Source organism: Exophiala dermatitidis, assembly GCF_000230625.1.
Source record: "Exophiala dermatitidis NIH/UT8656 unplaced genomic scaffold supercont1.1, whole genome shotgun sequence".
NCBI lineage: Eukaryota > Fungi > Ascomycota > Eurotiomycetes > Chaetothyriales > Herpotrichiellaceae > Exophiala > Exophiala dermatitidis.
Genome location: NW_008751646.1, coordinates 3,120,783 through 3,138,947, shown reverse-complemented (window position 1 = coordinate 3,138,947; position 18,165 = coordinate 3,120,783). Strand labels below are relative to the sequence as shown.

Here is an 18,165-nt window from a genome sequence, read left to right as displayed (position 1 = left end):
AGGACAGCGACGGTAGTCGTATACTTCACTGCTGTGTCAACACTACAACGATGGTCATGCTGCCTCAGACGACGGCGACATCTCCAGTAATGCATTGGTAGGCAATCCCTGTAAAAGAGACTCTGGAATGCTCGAAGTCCGCTCTGCTCATACACCAGACTCCCCATCTCCCTCCTGCTCCTTCGTCGCGACCACACACCCTTCAGACTCCAATCATGGCCGAGATCGCGCCCAGAGAAGTCACTCCGCCACCTCTACAAGCCCCAACGGCCAAAGAGAGGAAATACGACAGGCAGTTGCGGCTATGGGCAGCATCGGGGCAGCGGGCGCTGGAAGAGTCCCATGTGCTCTTAGTCGTCGGTGACGAGAACCACGGCTCAAACAGCAGTGTTGCGGGCGTTGAAGCCTTGAAGAACTTGATCCTTCCTAGCGTTGGGAGCTTTACGATTGCCGACTCTGCACAAGTTACACCGCAAGACTTGGGCGTCAATTTCTTTCTGGAGTCTGACGGCCTTCACAAATCAAGAGCAGAGGAGACACGGCGGCTTCTATCAGAGTTGAATCCGGATGTGACCGGGCACGCCATCACCGTCCCTCTAGCAGAGTGGTTGCCGGTCGAAGGGTCTTTGAAGCCATATAACCTCATTATTGTTTGCGGTCCCATATCATCAGAGATTCTTCAGCGGATATGCCAGTATGCGCTGCAGAACTCAATACCAGCAATTTACGTACAGTCCGCCGGCTTCTATGCGGCTTTCTCCATCCAACTCCCTACCGAATTCCCCATAGTCGACACTCATCCCGACCCCGAGAGCACGCAAGACCTCCGCTTGCTTGCACCCTGGCCTGAACTAGAAGCTGCCGTGGACTCGCTGGGCGATCTCACATCCATGTCAGATCACGACCACGGCCACATCCCTTACATTCTGCTCTTGTTATATTATTTAAGGCAGTGGAAGGCCAGCCACAACGGCAACGTCCCCTCAAATTTCAAGGAAAAGACCGAATTCCGCGACCTGGTGCGTTCGGGAGCAAGGACCGACAACGCCGAAGGCGGCGAGGAGAACTTCGACGAAGCGTGTGCGGCCGTCTTGAAGTCGATCGCTCCGCCTCCTATTGGCAGCGGCTGCAGAGAAATGATGAGTATGCCGTCCTGCACCAATCTGACGGCCGGCTCGGCCAACTTCTGGGTCGTCGCAAACGCCGTCACGTCCTTTTACGACTCGCACGGCGTACTCCCTCTGCCAGGGTCCTTGCCGGACATGAAGGCCACCAGTGCAGAATACATCAAGCTACAGGGCATCTACAAGGCAAAGGCACGAGCCGATGTAGCCGAAGTGATTCAACTGGTTCGTCAGACGGAGAAGTCGCTAGGACGAGCCACACCCGTCCCTGAAACCGAAATCGAAGCCTTCTGTAAGAATGCCTCTCACGTCCGCGTTTTGACGAATACCAACAATGATCCGTTCCCGTCGCTCAGGCTTGCCATGAGTGACCCCAAAACAGTTTCTCGTCTGGCCTCTCTGATCGAGAACGACTGGGAAGCTCTCCTTCCTGTATTCGTGGCACTCAACGCAAAGGCGACTCCCTCTTACCAAATAGATGTGACGGCGCTATCTTCGGATCCTGAAGTACAGGAGAATTTGTCCAAGGCAATTGCAGAGGTCGAGCGAGTTGCAGGTGGCGAGCTGCACAATATCTCCAGCGTGATCGGGGGCATGGTGGCGCAGGAGTCGATCAAGCTGTTGACCAGGCAGTATGTTCCCGTTGCCGGAACATGCGTGTTTGACGGCATCAGGAGCAAAAGCGGTGTGTTCAAAATCTAGAAAGTGACTACGAAAGGAGCATTTGGTGTACCACGAGGGGGCGTTACTCCTTCTTGACTGACCGCAAGTTGGGCGCGCAATGGGCATCGCACGAATGAGATGAATCAAAAAGTCATGTTAGCCATAGCAGATCGGGGAGCAGAGAAGCGGAAAGCATTACATTATGGACATAAAACTGCCATTTAATTCTTGATATCTTGTGTGGGCAGGCGTATCTGATGGAGCCGTGGAGCATGAGTGATTTGCATTGTATCCCTTCCCTTTGTCAAATCAAGCGATATTGAATTCGTCAGCACCACCTCCCAACACCATCAACTTGTTCTTGCGGATCTTCTCGCGCATTTTCCTGGCCGCCTCGTCCGCGTCACCCGTGTCATCCAAGTCAGCATCACGTTTCCCGCCAGTAGCAGCAGTGCCCGAGTCTCCTTTGGTTCGGGCTTGTTGCGATGTACTACCACTAACAGCTCTACGACCACCACTACCGCCACCACCTCTCTGACCAACAACATTGACCCGGCCAGGGGGGTCACGCAGCCCAAAAGCCTTAGCCAAATGGCCGAGATGCAAATCTTTGATATCGAACCATTTCCGCTCGGCGCCGACATGGGTGGCGTAGGCGCGGACATGGCTCTGAAAGGCACGCTTGGCCAGTTCTTTGTGCGCCGGACTAGACAGGACCCAGCGCTCAACGTCGAGTTGGAACTCGGTGGCGCGGGCTTCCCAGTCTTGACCAGCTTTGCTGGTTTTGGTCGCAACCACGCCCGTCAGAGGCGAGAAGCCCTTCTTGAGAACCTCGTCGGCCGTCGATGCCGTGACGTTGCGAGAGGTGTCGGTGGCGTTTTCCGAGGACGAGGATCGCTTGTACGAGCTCTTCAGGACGTCGACGTAGCCTTCCTCTTTGCCCGGCAACAAGAAGATGATGGCGCGTCCGTCGCGGCCCAAGCGTGCCGTGCGTCCAATTCGGTGAAGGTGGTCGTCGGAGCTGAATGCCGGGTCGTACTCGATCACTAGGTCGAGATTAGGCAGGTCGAGTCCGCGCGATGCCACGTCCGTGGCGATCAGGAGTGATGGCGCCGTCGTCTGCTCGAAGTGCTTGACTATGTTTGTCCGGGTCGCTTGGGGGAGTGAGCCGTGCAGTTTGTAGAGCGTGACGTTGTTGTTGGGAGATGAGAGGATTGGGGAGGGCGATATTGAGTCTGATGAATCGGGTGTCGTGGCAGTAGTGGTGGTGGTCGATGTCGAGCGTTTTTTAGCGTCTTTAGTGTCTGCTTCGGCAGAATCAGAGGATGAGGCTTCTCCATCAGCCTCAGTTTTGGTTGCGGTTGTAGTAGATGTCGCTTTCGAATCGTCCACTTTTTCATTTTCCGAGGCTCTTGTAAACACCTTGTGGTGGAACTCGACCGAGTCCGCGCACGAGACAAAGACAATGGCTTTCATGACCGACCCCTTGCGTGCAAATGTCCGCTTCAGCAACGCCGTCAGCGTCACCAGTCGCAGCTTGGCCGCGACAACCACGTAGGTCTGTTTTAGTTGTGCTGGAGCGAGGAAGGCCGAGTCGGGCCCGTCAGGGGTGGTGCCGTTTGTCCCTTGGTCGTCGGTGCTGCCTGGGTCGCCTTTGATCAGGACGGCATCCTTGAGACTGATCTCACCCAGCTTCTGGACGTTCATCTTCAGCGTTGCGGAACAGAGCACGGTCATTCGGTTTTCAGGAAGACCAGGCCTGCTGCTCTTCCTCTTCTTCTGGTCCAGAGTCTTGACGATCTTGGTAATGTCCTCTTCAAACCCGAGATCCATTAACCGATCGCCCTCGTCGAGGACGAGGTACCGAACATTGCTGACATCGAGAGCCTTGGTGTTCTCGAGGTGATCGACAAGCCGGCCAGGAGTTGCAACCAAAATGTTCAGGCCCTTACGTAGTCGTGCCTTTTCGGACTTTTTCTTCTCCCCGCCAATCACTGTTCCAGCGACAATGTACCGCGCACAACCTAGCAAGCGCTCAAGGACCACCGATATTTGTTTGCATAATTCTCGTGTCGGCGCGAGTATAATGGCGAATAGCCCGGAGTCACGGTGCAGCGATGCGTCGTGGGCCGTGGCCTGTTGAATCTTCCGCTGCTCCGACATTGTGATTATTCTTTGGACTATTGGCAGGAGATATGCGAGTGTTTTCCCGGATCCCGTCTCGGACTGTATAAATGCATCATTGTCTTCTTTCAACATCTGCGAGACCGCCGCCTTCTGGATCGCCGTGGGGTTCTTCAGGTTCATTTTGGTCAAGAGGTGGGCGGAAAGCGTGGGCGAAAGGCCGAGGGAGGTGAAAGTGTCGATGCCGTCGACCAGAGGAGCATTGGAGGGAGCGGTTGGCTTCTCTTCTTCCTGTACGTCCTTGGATTCCCCCACAGCGGTTGAGGGCTTGGGATTGTAGGTAAACAAAGAGGAAATCACTTCGCGAGGGCCCGTAGGCTTCTGCTCACTGCGTCTCTGCGCATTGCCTTCTCCGTCCGTATGATTAGGCGCATACCCGTTCTCACGTCTCCTCTTGGCCGGCCGGCCATCTGGAAATTCGGTCAAATGCGCAGAATGATCGTTCGGACGCCGTTGGCTGATCGGAACACTGTTTGCGTCGCCTGGTCTCCCCGATCGGACTCGGTGGGCGGACCTTTTCGCCTTGAGCCGGTCTCTCCATGATCCACCTTTGAACTTCTGCGCGCTGGTGTTGAGGTCGGCATCCACAGCAAAGTTCAGAAACATGCCATCGTCTGCCATGGTGGGCAGGACGGCTGTATAAAGAAAGCCGAGGTTTGACTCGGGTGATGAGGCTGGTGGAGGGAAAAAAGATGCGAGGCTCTCGAAACTTTTTTAGAGCGACGTTGAAGAATGCGGAGAGACAGAGACACTGCGACTCCGATTGGTGGCCTCCCGCCCGCCCAACAAGGCACAACATACTGTAAGTGATTCCAGCTCCAGCCTCTTCTCAACACCACGCTGCAGTTTCCATCATGAATGCTTATGAGTGCCCGTGAAAAAGTTTGTTTGCGCTCACGGGGCTCAAGATGAAGCAGCTGTTCCTTGTGTCGAAAAATCCTCAAGCCGCCTCAAGAACCTTCAGCTTACGAGCACCCTTACCATGGAGAGAATCGCCCCGAGAACAAACCGCTTTCGGAGTTTAGGGGGCCTTGTATGCCACCGACCTGCCCTTGTCTCGCCGCGGGCAATATACAGACCCTTTTGGGAGCCACCACGATGTTCCTCTAACACGAGTAATCCTTCAACACCCTTCCCGGTCTTTCGCGATGTTCCTCCGCTGCGCGAGGTGCGGCGGAAACTGCTACGAGAAGGGAAAGAGGTGGGCTTCGTTGCAACCATGGGAGCATTACATGAGGGACATTTGTCGTTGATCAGACACGCCCTCGAGGAGAACAACGACGTGTTCGTCTCCATATTTGTCAATCCAACCCAGTTTGCTGCGCATGAAGACCTGGACGCCTATCCTCGGACCTGGGAGGAGGACATGCAGAAGCTGAAGCAAGTACAAGAGGAACACGCCGCTTCGTCGTCAGGGCGCAACAAGGACTCAATCATCCGCGGCGTCTTTGCCCCTACCGTCAAGGTCATGTACCCTACGTTACCACCCACGTCGGACATTGCGGGCGACGGGTCTTTTGTCACCATCACGCCATTGGGGTCGCAACTCGAAGGGGCTTCGCGGCCAATCTTCTTCCGTGGAGTCGCAACAGTGTGCATGAAGCTGTTCAACATTGTCCAACCGGATCGAGTATACTTTGGACAGAAGGACATCCAGCAATGTCTTGTGATCAAGCGCATGGTCAAGGATTTCCACATCCCGACTGAAGTGCGCGTCATTCCTACAATCAGGGAGCCGGACGGTCTGGCCATGAGTAGCCGCAACGTCTACCTCGGTGAGAGGCGGAGGAAGGATGCCGTGGTACTGTCCAGAGCTCTGTTTGCTGCTCGAGATCTATATAACTCGGGTGAGCGGCTGGGGAAGAACATTAGACAAGCGGCATACGATGTGTTCAGCAGAGAAGCATTGGCGAAGAGACAAGATGGCAAGCTGGGTGGAAGTGCGCGCATCGAAATCGACTACATTGCACTGAGCGATCCGGATGACATGAAAATGATCAAGGATTCCCAGAAGGTCGACCCGACTCGTGGAGCAATCCTCAGCGCTGCGATCTTCGTATGGCCGGTCGACTCTCCGAAGAACGACGAGGAAACGAACCAGCGCACCGTGAGGCTGATTGACAATGTCATTCTTGAGCCACAGCAGAGTGGTTCATGATATAAACTAACCTGCCTACTGTGACTACCCGAGAAACAGGCAGGTCTCGTAGAAGGGCCTAATTTTCAAACTGGCCCGAGCGATGGCAGGATATACATGTTGAGGATCAAACAGGATTACATGAAAACATGGGAATCAATTGCCACAAGCGCAAAAAACGCCCGGCGTGAAGCTGAAGGATATCACTGCCAGGCCGGACATGCACGGATTGGATGGACTGTCAGGAAGTCCCAGATAATGTCTGTCTCATGTGTGTCTATTTCGTGGACTAGTATATGTCCCATAAAGATATTTTCCCGTCTTTGCCGCCAGCTGCCAGCCAGTGGGTCATGCGGGCTTTTTCTTCTCGCTGCCTCTTGATCATGTCAAGGGCACTAACAGACGACGTGACTGCATGCGACGTACCAGGCGAGGCTTCATGGTCAGAGTTCGACTCTATCACGCCGGTGGTCTCGTCAGGCAGGATATTCGCAAAAGCCGTAGCGTAACATCCCACCTTGTGCCATTTCAAGACAGCCAGTTCTTTCAGTGTGCGGGACGAGTACACCCGGACCCGGGCATCCCAACCAGCCGTGGCAAAAATCTTACCGTCCGATCGCACACTCAAGCCTTGCTGGCCGGCATGTTTGGTGTTTACAAGCTTCTCCGGCTGTAAATCGCCCTCCTCTTTCCTGTCGCTGAGCGCGAGGGAGAACTTGGCGATCATGGCATCTGCCCCAGAAGTAAAGAAGTAGTCTCTCGACGGCAGCACGCCCAGTGAGAGGACCGGCTGAGAATGCGGCTTACTGACCGCTCGCAGCTGCCAGTGACTCCGACTCTGATTCTGGCCATCAGCCGATAGTCTCCCATGATACGAATGAACCATCACCCGTCCATCTTCGTACCCGGACACCAAAACTAGTGTTTCTGAATTTTGCCTGGCATGGAACAACGACACTGCCATCACCATACCGGTGGTGCAGTCCGTTTGTGAGTAGATTTGAGATATTCGCTTTTCGGAAGGGAGTTGGAAAATGTCGATTCCGCCTGAATCCAGCCCGTTGGGCGACGCAATTAATTGCGGTGTTGGTGCGCTGCTGTTCTGCCGCTGCCTCTGCTGATGGGGATCTTCTTCTTCGTCACACATGGAAAAGGCGCAGAAGTTCAGCGCGTTGACCGACAGCGAGTGTAATAGCCATGGTTGTGCTTGGGTACTGGTATCGGCGGATGCTTGCTCGGCGGGTAGTCTCTGACTGAGTCTATTGAGGTCTTCTGAGCGGACCTGCCAGACTCGTAGCTTGTGGTCTCTTCCGTGGCTGTAAGGAGGTTCCTCAGTGAACAAATTAGAACCGTTAAAGACACTTTCCACTGTAATGCAACGGCGTCCAGGACATCCAGTCCTTTTGCGGATTTCAACCGGACGCAGGGTTATATTGATGGAATGAGACGAGTTCTTGTTTCTTACCTGATCAATCTCTCGTCAGTCCAGTGATGGATGGCCATGACTCCAGCATCATGACCCTTCCAGACCGCGAGGGGCCTCTTCGTCGTCAAACTCCAGATGACCAACCAGCCATCACTGTCGCCGGAGACCAAGTAGGCGTTGTTGCCGTAGAAATGTAGAGCGTGGATGGCGGCCTCGTGGCCGCGCAGAATGTAAGTTGGCACTGCTGGACGTTGGTCCATGGATTGGATCGGATTGCGTGGTAGCCGCAGCAGCAGCAGTAGTAGTGAGTGGCTATGCTCGCCTCCCTTGAATGTTCAACCTTGAGATCGGATCATCCAGCTTGACTTCTTGCTCGAGGCATCAAGTGGCGTGTATGGGCATGCATGATACAGTCAAATCATGCGCAGGCAAAAACAGTATTAATCAAGAAACCCTGCCACAACATGAATAAATATTTCCATGCCGTCGCATCAGGTATGTTAGTTAAGGTGTTGACATGTTCACAATATCCAGTAGAGTAGATGGTAGAATACTCTGAGATATGATTCCTATTGAACTCTTGAGTGAACACCTACGATATCTTCAAAATCGATCGGGGAAGAAGTATGGAGGCTGTCGGCCGCCTAAGACATAGCCTAAAGTTAGTTCGAAAATAAAGTGCCTTCATTTGAGTTCATAAAAATATTATCGGAATATACCATCCCGACATGCCGACTCAAGCATGCGAAACCGCCCGCTTGGCCCAGGGGTAAGGCGTCTCACTCGTAATGAGAAGATCGGAGGTTCGAATCCTCCAGCGGGCAGCCTTTTTTGCATTTTTATAAAATTCACGGAATGGCCAACTAATTCTGGCATCTACAACGGCAGTAAAGTCTATGTATAATTTTTTGTTCTTTGAAACATCGGCGAGCATGCAGTGTCTCTGAGATTCAATAGTTTATGTGCTTTTAATGCTTCCAGTTGTGAATGGCTTTGGCATATCCGCCTGTGTGCCAGCCTTACGCGGAATCAGCACTGCACATCGATCGTACAGTACTGGTACATCCAACAGGTGCCTTACAATAATACAGGCATTCTAATGCTCCTTGCCCTTGAATATGTACATGTGGTGATGCCAAGTCATCTGGGTGATGTTGTTGGATTCCCTATACCAGAGCTAAGGCTACGTCGTCCAACCCCAGGTGTCCAGGTTTCGTGGGTGTCAATTGAGCCAGGAAGAAGGCCCATAAGACGTATCTCGACACCTCGATCTCTCTTTGCGTCGGCAGAATTTCCGAGTAGAGGCACAAGATGGCATCCCGATTGGGGGCATGTGATGTCTGCTTGACAGACCAATAATGGCACTTACACAGGCGGTAGTGTAGAAATGGCATCAAGTTGCGCAGCTTATCTCCCCAGTGTAAGCCAAGTCGGGACTCCCTGTGCCCCAACGACTGCAACGCTTCAGGATCGCCCCGGATCTGGCGCCAGCAGTCTGGGAACCTCAGCCACATCACTTGCATGACAAGTTGATGGGGATGTACTACTATGATTTGGCATCATACCACGTGGAATATAAGCGTTGGAACTGTTCAGATCCAAATAGGAGCAGGAGGCCAGCAGAAAAGATCGGGCCAGACCGTTCGACTGCCAGGATGTCTGTTCGGCGACACCGATGACAGGGGTCCTGGTCGGTAGAGTTGCCCAGAAAGGAAGATGCAAACACTCCATTGACAAAACAGTTTGACGGGACAAGCCACTTACAGCACTCGAGGAGAGTTTGAACCGAGGCCGAATGGCTCGTAAGAGATCTTCCTGTCCTTTTGGTCGCTTGAAAGGATAATACGTCGAGTGACGCGGGAGATTTTTGGATTCGGAAGAGGGATCTGCAGATGCCGGTCGACCCTCACTCTCGGAAGCGAGGAGCGACACGAGACATGGAGGGCCTTTATCCTCCTCGCTACTACTAGTACGCGATATTAACCACACATGCACATACCGTACATGTGATGGAAGCGAACAGAACAGCAGCCGAATGAGATGATGCAAGGCACGACATGAATGACATGAACAAACCTTAGAGCTGCAGGCACCCCAAAGCAGCGACGCAATGACGGAAGTGCCGACGAAAACAGGAGCCGTTGAGAAGTTGCTGAACGTCGATGGGCAGCGATAGCCAGGCGCAGACTCGATGGGGAGCTGGAACTGGCTGGATCTCCAGTATTTCCATTTCGTGCATCGGCGTCGACGACGTCAAGGTCATCGGAGCAGGGATCTTTTGGCGAGTGGCTGACGTGCCAGCGATGGGTCTGGCGCCAATCGTGCAGGGGGAGAAATACAAATCATGGGCAACCTAGACCCGAAACAAGCGAGTTGGCAGACGCCGAACAAGAATAGACGAATAAACAGATGCTGGGCACGATGTTATCAGCACCTGGTACACAGGTTCACGTATTAACCTGCGCATCGACAATAATACAATCTGCACTTGGTTATCGTATGAAGAACTATGATTGCGGGCAATGATAGAGTTACTTGATAGTTTGTTAGAACTTGAAGCAGTTGTAAGAATAAGTGCTCAGCATGCACCTTAGGCGTGGTACCTGGTAGCTGAGGGAAGGCGGCAGTGACTGCTAGGTGCAGCTTGGCCTTCGTCCAGCGTAAACTGTGGCTTAAGCAGCAAACTTGGCTATACCGAAAGTCGTGCTGGCTGCGCCGCGCCACAACGCCTAAGGAGCCTACTGGCGCCCAGAGGGAAATCTAGCCGTGTTCTCTCGGCTAGTGAACGGGCTTCCCGGGGCTACGATGGTTTAGGTTCGTGGTGACTGCTGCAGGGCGCCCCGGCCAAGTGGAAGAGGTGCCTCCGGAGCCCTAACATGCCGGCCTGCACCTTACAATCTCGGTCTGCCCAGCGCCTGGAAGGCTCCCTGGGCTCCCGGCTAAGGCCCTGGTCAGCGCAAACCAATGGCTTCGACGCCGCCGCCTCGTCGACTCCGAAAACTGTCGTGCCAGGCCTAACACCTCGAACGACTCTGGACTAGCCTTGCATCTTTCGCTGTTTTGGCCAGCCGCCATCCGGGAACCCTTCCCTTTCAAACAGTTCCAGCTGTGCATGGCAGGCTTCAAGTTTGACATGATCTCGGGGAGCTGATCCATCATGCTGTACTATCTGGACCTTCTGACAGCCACACCTTAAAATGCTCCATCTTCACTCTTCCATCTGGACGAGCGATCGACCGGCGGAGCCATCTTCAAGTTCGACCCCCCTTGACGCCTGGGCCTTGTCCACGACCTCGCCTTTTCTTTCGATCATTCATTTATTCCCCGTGTCCTGCCCGACTCGACTTTCCCTTCCCACAACCTTCGACAAATGAACAAACCTAAGTACGGGGCTGTTTCCTTGTACATTTTCTTTGCCAGCCTTGTCGCCCGGTGCTTCTATTGATCCTGCCCAAGTTCCTGGTCAAACAGAAAAGGTATGTAAGAATGTTCTACTATACCCAAACAACCTGCCCCAGTCTGCTTTTTCTTGAAACATGGAGACCTTCTTTATATCCGTCATATCTCGTCACCGGTCCACAAGGCTGTCTGTCCACGGCCGATATGTGCCACGCGGCGAGTTGGAGCTGCTCCCGTTCGAGGACTGCCCCAGGAGCTTGGACACCGAGTGCTGTCAAGAGAAAGTTTTCCAAGCCTTACAGCTGAGATTCACAGACTCGCAGCATATTCTTGTTTGTCGGCTTCTTCCTTGCTCCGTTGCCAGACCAATCCCTCGTTCTTCGAGAATTATCTTGTTCCATGCCTGTCATTGTGCATATACTAAATCCAGCAGGACGAGAGACAACCGCTGGCAGGATTCAAACCCTGAACTCCGGATCGAGTTCATTGCATTACTACCAGCTGTATCACTCCACACTACTCCGTCGTCAAAACTGTGGCCCGTCGATTCAAGGGCGTCTCGCCATGACACCCTCGTGAGACATCAAACTGGCGCATAATTTCCCGCCATCATATCTGCCCCCTCTGGCCTTCGCTCATTTTAACAACCATCCAACGCCTGCCTTTGCATCCAGCTATTCTCAGAACCGTGATTCCCTCCGGTTGCACACTCAGACAGCTCAAGGCCCATCTAATACCGCTACTCGGCCACACCACACACCCAAGCCTCTGACTCCACCCTACGCAGCGGCAGATGCCACGGGCACTGACCAGTCTTGGATGACTGGGGACGAGTCCAAAAAGTCGACACCCACGTCGCAAACTGCCCAACGCAGTCCGGTGTCGATGACAGAGACGGACACTCCCACTCAGAATAAGCCCGACACTGTTGCCGCGCCCAAGCCGAAACGAGTCAGGACTGGTTGCCTGACCTGCCGAGAAAGACACCTCAAGTGCGACGAAGGATTGCCGACCTGTCAGAACTGCAAGCGGTCCAACCGGAAATGCAAGCGTGGTATTCGTCTCAATTTTATCGACATCCAATGTGGAAGACCGCCCCATTTGCTGCCCCGGACGCATGACTGGAAAGTCACTTTCCAAGATGACTCGCGGGAAATCGCCTCGGAGTACGTGGGTGGACTGGAGAAGTACCACCCACTTGAGCCGGAACCTAAGCGGCAGAAGCTGAGCATCCCATCGCTAAAATACAATTATGGCCCAGTCGCTGCTCCGATCATACCCCATCAACAGCTTCCTGCCCCTGAAGCTTATACTAACAGTTATACGGAACCACCCCAGGCCTTGTACCAAAGCGCCAGTGGCCACCAATACAACGAGTCGGCAACTGCTGCAATGGCGCCTTTCCCAGATACCATTCACTCTACGAGCATCCCTTACGGGCAACCCACGATGATGCCGAGCGTGCAGGGGTCGGATCTCTCGCCGCTTGAGGATCGCAATGAAGTGTTGTACATGCAGGTATTCGTGGAAGAAGTGGGTTTGTGGATGGATTCGATGGATGCCCACAAGCATTTCTCCCGCCTCATACCGTTCCAAGCGCTGCGAGAACCAATGCTGAAGTATGCGCTGCTGGCTTGTGGAGTTCGTCATCTGACTTTGGTGAACTCTGCCTACCCTGAGGAGCATGCACTGAACTACTACAACAGCGCTACGCAGCTTCTTTTGAAGTCCCTACAGAATCCGAACAGGGACAGCGTTCTCTGCGCTACCACCGCGACCATTCTCAACGTGTACGAAGTCATGTCGGAAAAGGCACTCCAGAGAATGAATCACATTGCCGGTGCACGCGCGCTCATCAAGGAGTGTCGTTGGGATGCCACTGCCACAGGCATAGGAGCTGCCTGTTTCTGGTTGAATGTGGGACTCGAGTTATTCAGCTGTCTACATTTCAATTGGGGCGTCGCGTGGGATCCGGACACCTGGGGTCTCGACATGACCATGAACCCGCAGCACGGCCCCGGCAATGAGGACCATTGGACTCATAAAATGCTGTGGATATTGTCAAAGATCACCAACTTCCGGTCGACAGCGCAAGCCCACTTTCAAGATAGCAGTGTTCACGCTGAGCAGATGCGCCTACAACAACGACACCAGGTGTGGTTGGGGCTCAAGCAGTTTTGCGAGCGCTGGGACAGTTGTGTTCCGCCCACGATGCAACCCATGGCCTATGTCCCTGCTTATGCCACCTCGTCGAAAAGCTCTTTTCCCGAGGTGTGGTACATCAAAAGGACGACGATTGTCGCACGACTGTTCTATCACACAGCGTTGGCACTGCTGGGTATGGTTCATCCACTCGCCAGCGTCCAACCTCAGACGGCTGAGGAGATGCAGGAGATGAGGATCTACCATTCCCGGCATGTCTGTGGGATAGTGGCTCATGTCAAAGACCGAGGCGTGGCGTCGGCATCCATTCGATGTCTTGCTGTGGCAGGAGAGAATCTGACGTCGCGACGAGAACAGGAAGAAGTGTTACAGATCTTTGAGAGGATCAAGAAAGAGACGGGCTGGAGGGTTACGTTTATCCATGACGATCTCAAAGAGAAATGGGGTTGGAATGAAGGCCCTCAAGATTACAACAGCATCAGCTCGACATCCACGTACTACTCACCCACGGGATTATCGGCACCTCCGACCTCAACTCCTCCTCGCACCAAGTACCCCAGTGGTATTGTCAACCCTCTGTACAAAAACGCCGACTTCTCGGCTCAAAACCCACCCTATCAGGGGAACTATGTTCCTCCGGCGGCTGCACATGGTTTGTCCAATTCGGCACAGATGTACGCATACTCGGGCATGCAGACATTATGAAGCAGACATTAATGGTTGCGAGCTACTAACTTTATATATACGACGCTCCAGGTGTTGATGGTATATGGCTGAAGTTGTTTTTTTCATCGACGTACACATTTGTAATGTAAGGTAGCAAGCGTTGACTTGTCAGGTGCTGGCAGATGGAAATGAAAAGTATGTCTATGTGGGCAGTGGTTTTATGGTTGTGCATATCTACTGGTACAGCTGACTGAGTGTTGTGGAACGATTTATTGAAGCCATTAATTGAATACAAGCAGGACTGATACATACCTAGGTATATGTATGTGGGCCGTGATCAGGGAGGACATGGCGACTTGGTCGTGTACAGAACCGCTATTTCTTTAACGACTATGATTGTAATACATATATATTGAAGTTATTTCTATTCCTCCTTGTACTAAATATATTCTATGGTGTTTTCGATCCATACAATTCCTTTTCTCATCCCTTCTTTCGACATCACAGTCATCAACGATCGTTGTTGTCCATAGAGTCCAAGGCCACGATACAGTTCCTACCACACTGCAATGCAGGTACATAGTGACAGTTCACGGGTTTCATGTCTGACCTTGGGCAGGGCCGCTGAGGTAGGACTGAATAACCGGACACATGCACTAAAATGTTCAGCCTCGTCGGCTGCTTGCAAGTGGGTTTCTCAGCCTTGCCTGATGCCGCGCCCCGCCTAAACATTATTTTTGATGAACACCCAGTCGAGACATTCAGGCTGTAAAAGCAAGCCCCAGCATCGTCACACATTTCTACTTTCGCGCACCCAGCCTCACCACCAGACGAATTATACTACTGCCATCATTACGATTTCGAAGTCTCATGTGTAATGCCTCCTTCGCAGAGTATGACTTGTAAACGTGCCTCTACCTAAGCCGACCCGATTTCGTGGCCCGCGACTTGAACGGCCCTGGCAGTCGTACAGTACAGGTTACCAGTAGTGCAGTGCTACTGTGGTAGACTGACCGGCCCATCTCCTCTCCTCTCTTGTGGCCTCTTACATACTCGGCTCTGTTTGCAACGTTGTGTACTAGTTCACTGAACCCCCATTTCGGCCCATCTCGTCAAGAGCGTTCCTCAGTCCATTCCAGCGGTCCAGCACTCCGGCCGACCACCGACGAGGGCGAAGAGCAGCCAGCCAGTCTATCAAGCACTGCAGTCGAGCAAGAGACAGCCAGTCCAGCCCAGCCCTTTTCAATCGACCGAGCTACCAACCGACCACTGCAGCATCACCCCCAGAATCCAAGTCCAAATCCAAGCTCTACAGTCATGGCCACCCCTTCATCACCTTTTCCTCGCGGCGGCGGCGGCGCTGGTCCTACCAACACTACTACTACCACTACTACAGGCACTCCTCCTTCCCACCCAGCCCACACCCTCCTCAACCGCGCCCACTCGCCCGACACCGCAGCGCGAATCTTCACAGACAAAATCAAGAACAAACCATTTTTCCTAGCGACGACGTCAACATCAGCGTCCGCCGCGCCAGAAGACAAACGCGCGCTCAGGAGACATATCCGTCTACGAAAGAAGGAATACTACTTGCGCAAGAGACGGCCTCGACCGCTCAGTGCGAAGGAAAAGCGAGAGCTGGGCGTCTACAAATTGGATCGAGAGGCTGTGACATATGAGACGTATGAGGGTTTGAATCGGTTGTGGAATGCGTATATGCTTGAGGTGTTGGGGTTGATGCCGAAGCCACAGATGCCACAGCAACAGCAACAACAACCACAGCAGCAGCAGAAGAGGCAACAACAGTCCTCTGTCAAACAAATCAATCCAAATAGCCACGGTAGTCTGCTCGCAAGTGCGGATTTTCACGGCGCCGAAGTCGAAGTCGTCAGATGTGCGGATCCAGGGAGGGTCGGGACCCGTGGGATCGTGGTCAGAGATACAAAGTATACCTTTGTCGTTGTTACGCGGGTGAATCAGGTCCGGACGCTGCCGAAGAGGAATACGGTGTTTCGATATGAAGTTCGACTTGGGGATGAACAGAGAGGAGAGGATCTGGAGCAAGGTGAAGAAGAAAAGGAACAGCAGCAGCAGCAACCACCGCAGCAACAGAATCAACAGCAGCAACAGCAAAAGTTGGTCTTTGAGGTCCATGGGAATCAGTTCGAGTTCCGACCCGCTGAGAGAGCGAATAGGAAATTCAAGTGGAAGGCTATGGATTACTTGTGATTTTGTGCTCTGTCTTTTCGAGCAGTCACACTGATGACTGATCGGCTGCGATGACAACTGCTGATCAGTTGCTGGTACTATCGGGTGCTTTGGCTTGATCATGACTACTTATCTACCTAATGATTACGGCAGTTTGATGACACAACCTCACGAGAATAATAAACTACACCACCAGTACCTCTATGTACGCAATGCGCTTGCTGCCAAGGACGTGTGGTGTTGACGGCACTCGCCACTCCTGGTCGCTCTCAACGTAGCCGCGAGAGGCTATACTGGGACATTCACGAACCTAAGCAGAGACTCAAATGATTGAACTGGTGATGCAACACTTTTAAAAACCGTCTAAAGGCGCAACTCAAAGAAGAATAAAGTCGTGGTCTTGAAAACAAGTCCACTGTCATCAGTCACATTGCTGCCCATTCCACGCTAAATGTCCTAACACCACCGTTAGGGTCTGCTCCGCCCAACAGGAATCCTTTCTTCACGCCGGTGCCTAGTCTCCCGCCACCAACGATATCCATAAGATCGATCTCTTCGTCCCATTCGGTCCCGACGGCAAGGAAGTGGGAATGGAACCGCAGAGGATCGCCGGGATACACGGTATACTGACACCCAAACCGTAGGCCAGGGGTCATGAAGTACCCTCGTTCATGGAGATGTCTGTAAAGAGGATAGGATGATGGTAAGTCCTGGACACCTAGCTTTGAGGTCGACGGCGGTGTCGGAAGCAGGAGCCGAGACGTTGCAGGGGTGACGTGGTAAATGCCGGCCACGGCGGATTCGGGCGTCACCTTTGCCCTTACATCTGAGGCAGATTGAGTCGTCTCAAGAGCGCTGTCGCCTCCTTCAACTCGAGTGGATGTGACGGCTTCGCGACGCTCGTCAGAGTCAAACAGCGAGGAAGACCCTTCATCAGCTACTTGGTCTGTCTCTGTTGCGGACGCCTGAACAGGGATTTTCTTGGGCGGTGGGCGTTTCTCCAAGGCACGTTTCCGCGAGGCTTCTCTCTCCTCTGCCCGGATTTGCTCGAACTGCTTCGACTGCTTCTGTAGTCTCGCCAAATAATCTGCTGCGCGTCGAGCACGATCGTTGGACCGGAGTGCCTCGTCATGGGCGCGGGGGTCATCGACAATAAAGGCCACCCCCTTCTCCACTAGCAGCTGAGCCTCTTCTGGCATCACCTCCACGGGCACGCCGAGGAAGAGATTCTGCGACGGACTCAAGGGAAGAGTACCGATGGTTGTGCCGCAAACACGGTGCTGCCGTCGAAGAAAAGTGGCGATCTTGACGTCGAAAAGCAGATATCTTCCGCCCACCAGGGAGATGGGCACAGGAAGATCCGGATCATAGTCGAACCCAAGGTCTCCGGAAGCGTCCATTGTGGAAGCTCGTGTGGCCTATGCAAGCGCAGGGCTTTCGCATTAGTTCATGAGCTGGACAAAGCAGGCCAGAACGTAAACATATAGAAAAACAAGATTTCGATCATATTTCAACAACGATTTTTCGCTTCAATCATGTAACTCCGAAGAGTGCTCAGTGGATTGACAGATTATAAAATTGGTTTAATCATGCGAATCAATCAAACAAAGACTGGCTGGGTAGAACTCACCTTACACTGGTGGTGTATATTCGAATATTGCTGACAAGAGCCGAGCCCAGCCCAATGGAGGCTTCACGGGACTCGTCGCCAATAGGGCAGCAGGGTGGAAAAACACCCGGCGCCTCGCGAGGGCGCTCTGACAGCAGAATGAAAAAGAGTCTAAGCTTGAAGAGCCGGTCTTCAAGCAGAAATGTGAGTCTACATGGTTCGAGGCGTGGCAGCAGAAAGAGGATTCAGAGGAAGAGTGCAAACATCCAGTCCAAAAAAGTTTCTATGCCAGTTATTCAATGCTTGGCAAAATTGTGGTGCGCGGAGCGAAGTGTTGATCCGCCGGAGACCGAACGCTGTCGTTGTACGGCGCAGTGGATGGTCATTTTCCGTCGTCTCTGGGACGTCGTCCATCCTCTTTCGACTTGTCCCAGCCAACATTACCTGGCAATTCCAAACCATTGGAGTGCTTGTTTTGTCCCTGCGGCTTGGGTTATCACAGTACTCTCCATTTTTCAGTAGTTTGTTGCTTGTCCCGAGTGCTATGCGCAGATGGGGGTCATCTTGTTGCTGTCGTTGCTCCTGT

At 53.1% G+C, this 18,165-nt stretch overlaps 7 protein-coding genes and 1 non-coding gene across 9 annotated transcripts; 5 read left to right on the top strand and 3 right to left on the bottom strand.

Moving 5' to 3' along the window:
• The first annotated feature begins 4 nt into the window (after positions 1 to 4).
• Positions 5 to 3,239, top strand: HMPREF1120_01126 (amyloid beta protein binding protein 1). Its single transcript, XM_009155137.1, has one exon. The coding sequence runs from the start codon at positions 216 to 218 to the stop codon at positions 1,824 to 1,826; it is 1,611 nt and encodes a 536-aa protein (XP_009153385.1). The 5' UTR covers positions 5 to 215; the 3' UTR covers positions 1,827 to 3,239.
• On the bottom strand, positions 2,097 to 4,592 carry HMPREF1120_01125 (ATP dependent RNA helicase; the record flags this gene model as incomplete). Its single annotated transcript, XM_009155136.1, has 1 exon — positions 2,097 to 4,592. The coding sequence occupies one exon, from the start codon at positions 4,590 to 4,592 to the stop codon at positions 2,097 to 2,099; it is 2,496 nt and encodes an 831-aa protein (XP_009153384.1).
• Positions 4,569 to 7,495, top strand: HMPREF1120_01124 (pantoate-beta-alanine ligase). Its single transcript, XM_009155135.1, has one exon. The coding sequence runs from the start codon at positions 4,954 to 4,956 to the stop codon at positions 6,127 to 6,129; it is 1,176 nt and encodes a 391-aa protein (XP_009153383.1). The 5' UTR covers positions 4,569 to 4,953; the 3' UTR covers positions 6,130 to 7,495.
• On the bottom strand, positions 6,398 to 7,794 carry HMPREF1120_01123 (uncharacterized protein; the record flags this gene model as incomplete). Its single annotated transcript, XM_009155134.1, has 2 exons — positions 6,398 to 7,424; positions 7,574 to 7,794. 2 exons carry the CDS (start codon positions 7,792 to 7,794, stop codon positions 6,398 to 6,400), a joined length of 1,248 nt encoding a protein of 415 aa, XP_009153382.1.
• Positions 7,795 to 8,286: 492 nt separating this feature from the next.
• Positions 8,287 to 8,358, top strand: HMPREF1120_09290. The gene has a single exon. It is a non-coding gene; the product is annotated as a tRNA-Thr (tRNA).
• Positions 8,359 to 10,393: 2,035 nt separating this feature from the next.
• Positions 10,394 to 14,193, top strand: HMPREF1120_01122. 2 transcript variants are annotated; one of them, XM_009155133.1, is made up of 2 exons: positions 10,394 to 11,010; positions 11,367 to 14,193. In XM_009155133.1, exon 2 carries the CDS (start codon positions 11,753 to 11,755, stop codon positions 13,799 to 13,801), a length of 2,049 nt encoding a protein of 682 aa, XP_009153381.1. In that variant the 5' UTR covers positions 10,394 to 11,010; positions 11,367 to 11,752; the 3' UTR covers positions 13,802 to 14,193. The 2 variants fall into 2 exon arrangements, with proteins under 2 accessions (XP_009153381.1, XP_009153380.1); XM_009155132.1 differs by having other exon boundaries at positions 11,249 to 14,193.
• Positions 14,194 to 14,527: 334 nt separating this feature from the next.
• HMPREF1120_01120 (ribonuclease P subunit P29) lies at positions 14,528 to 17,489 on the top strand. The gene has a single exon (XM_009155130.1). It carries the CDS (start codon positions 15,080 to 15,082, stop codon positions 15,989 to 15,991), a length of 912 nt encoding a protein of 303 aa, XP_009153378.1. The 5' UTR covers positions 14,528 to 15,079; the 3' UTR covers positions 15,992 to 17,489.
• On the bottom strand, positions 16,396 to 17,370 carry HMPREF1120_01121 (tRNA-intron endonuclease; the record flags this gene model as incomplete). The annotated part of the gene is made up of 1 exon (XM_009155131.1): positions 16,396 to 17,370. One exon carries the CDS (start codon positions 17,368 to 17,370, stop codon positions 16,396 to 16,398), a length of 975 nt encoding a protein of 324 aa, XP_009153379.1.
• Positions 17,490 to 18,165: the final 676 nt, after the last annotated feature.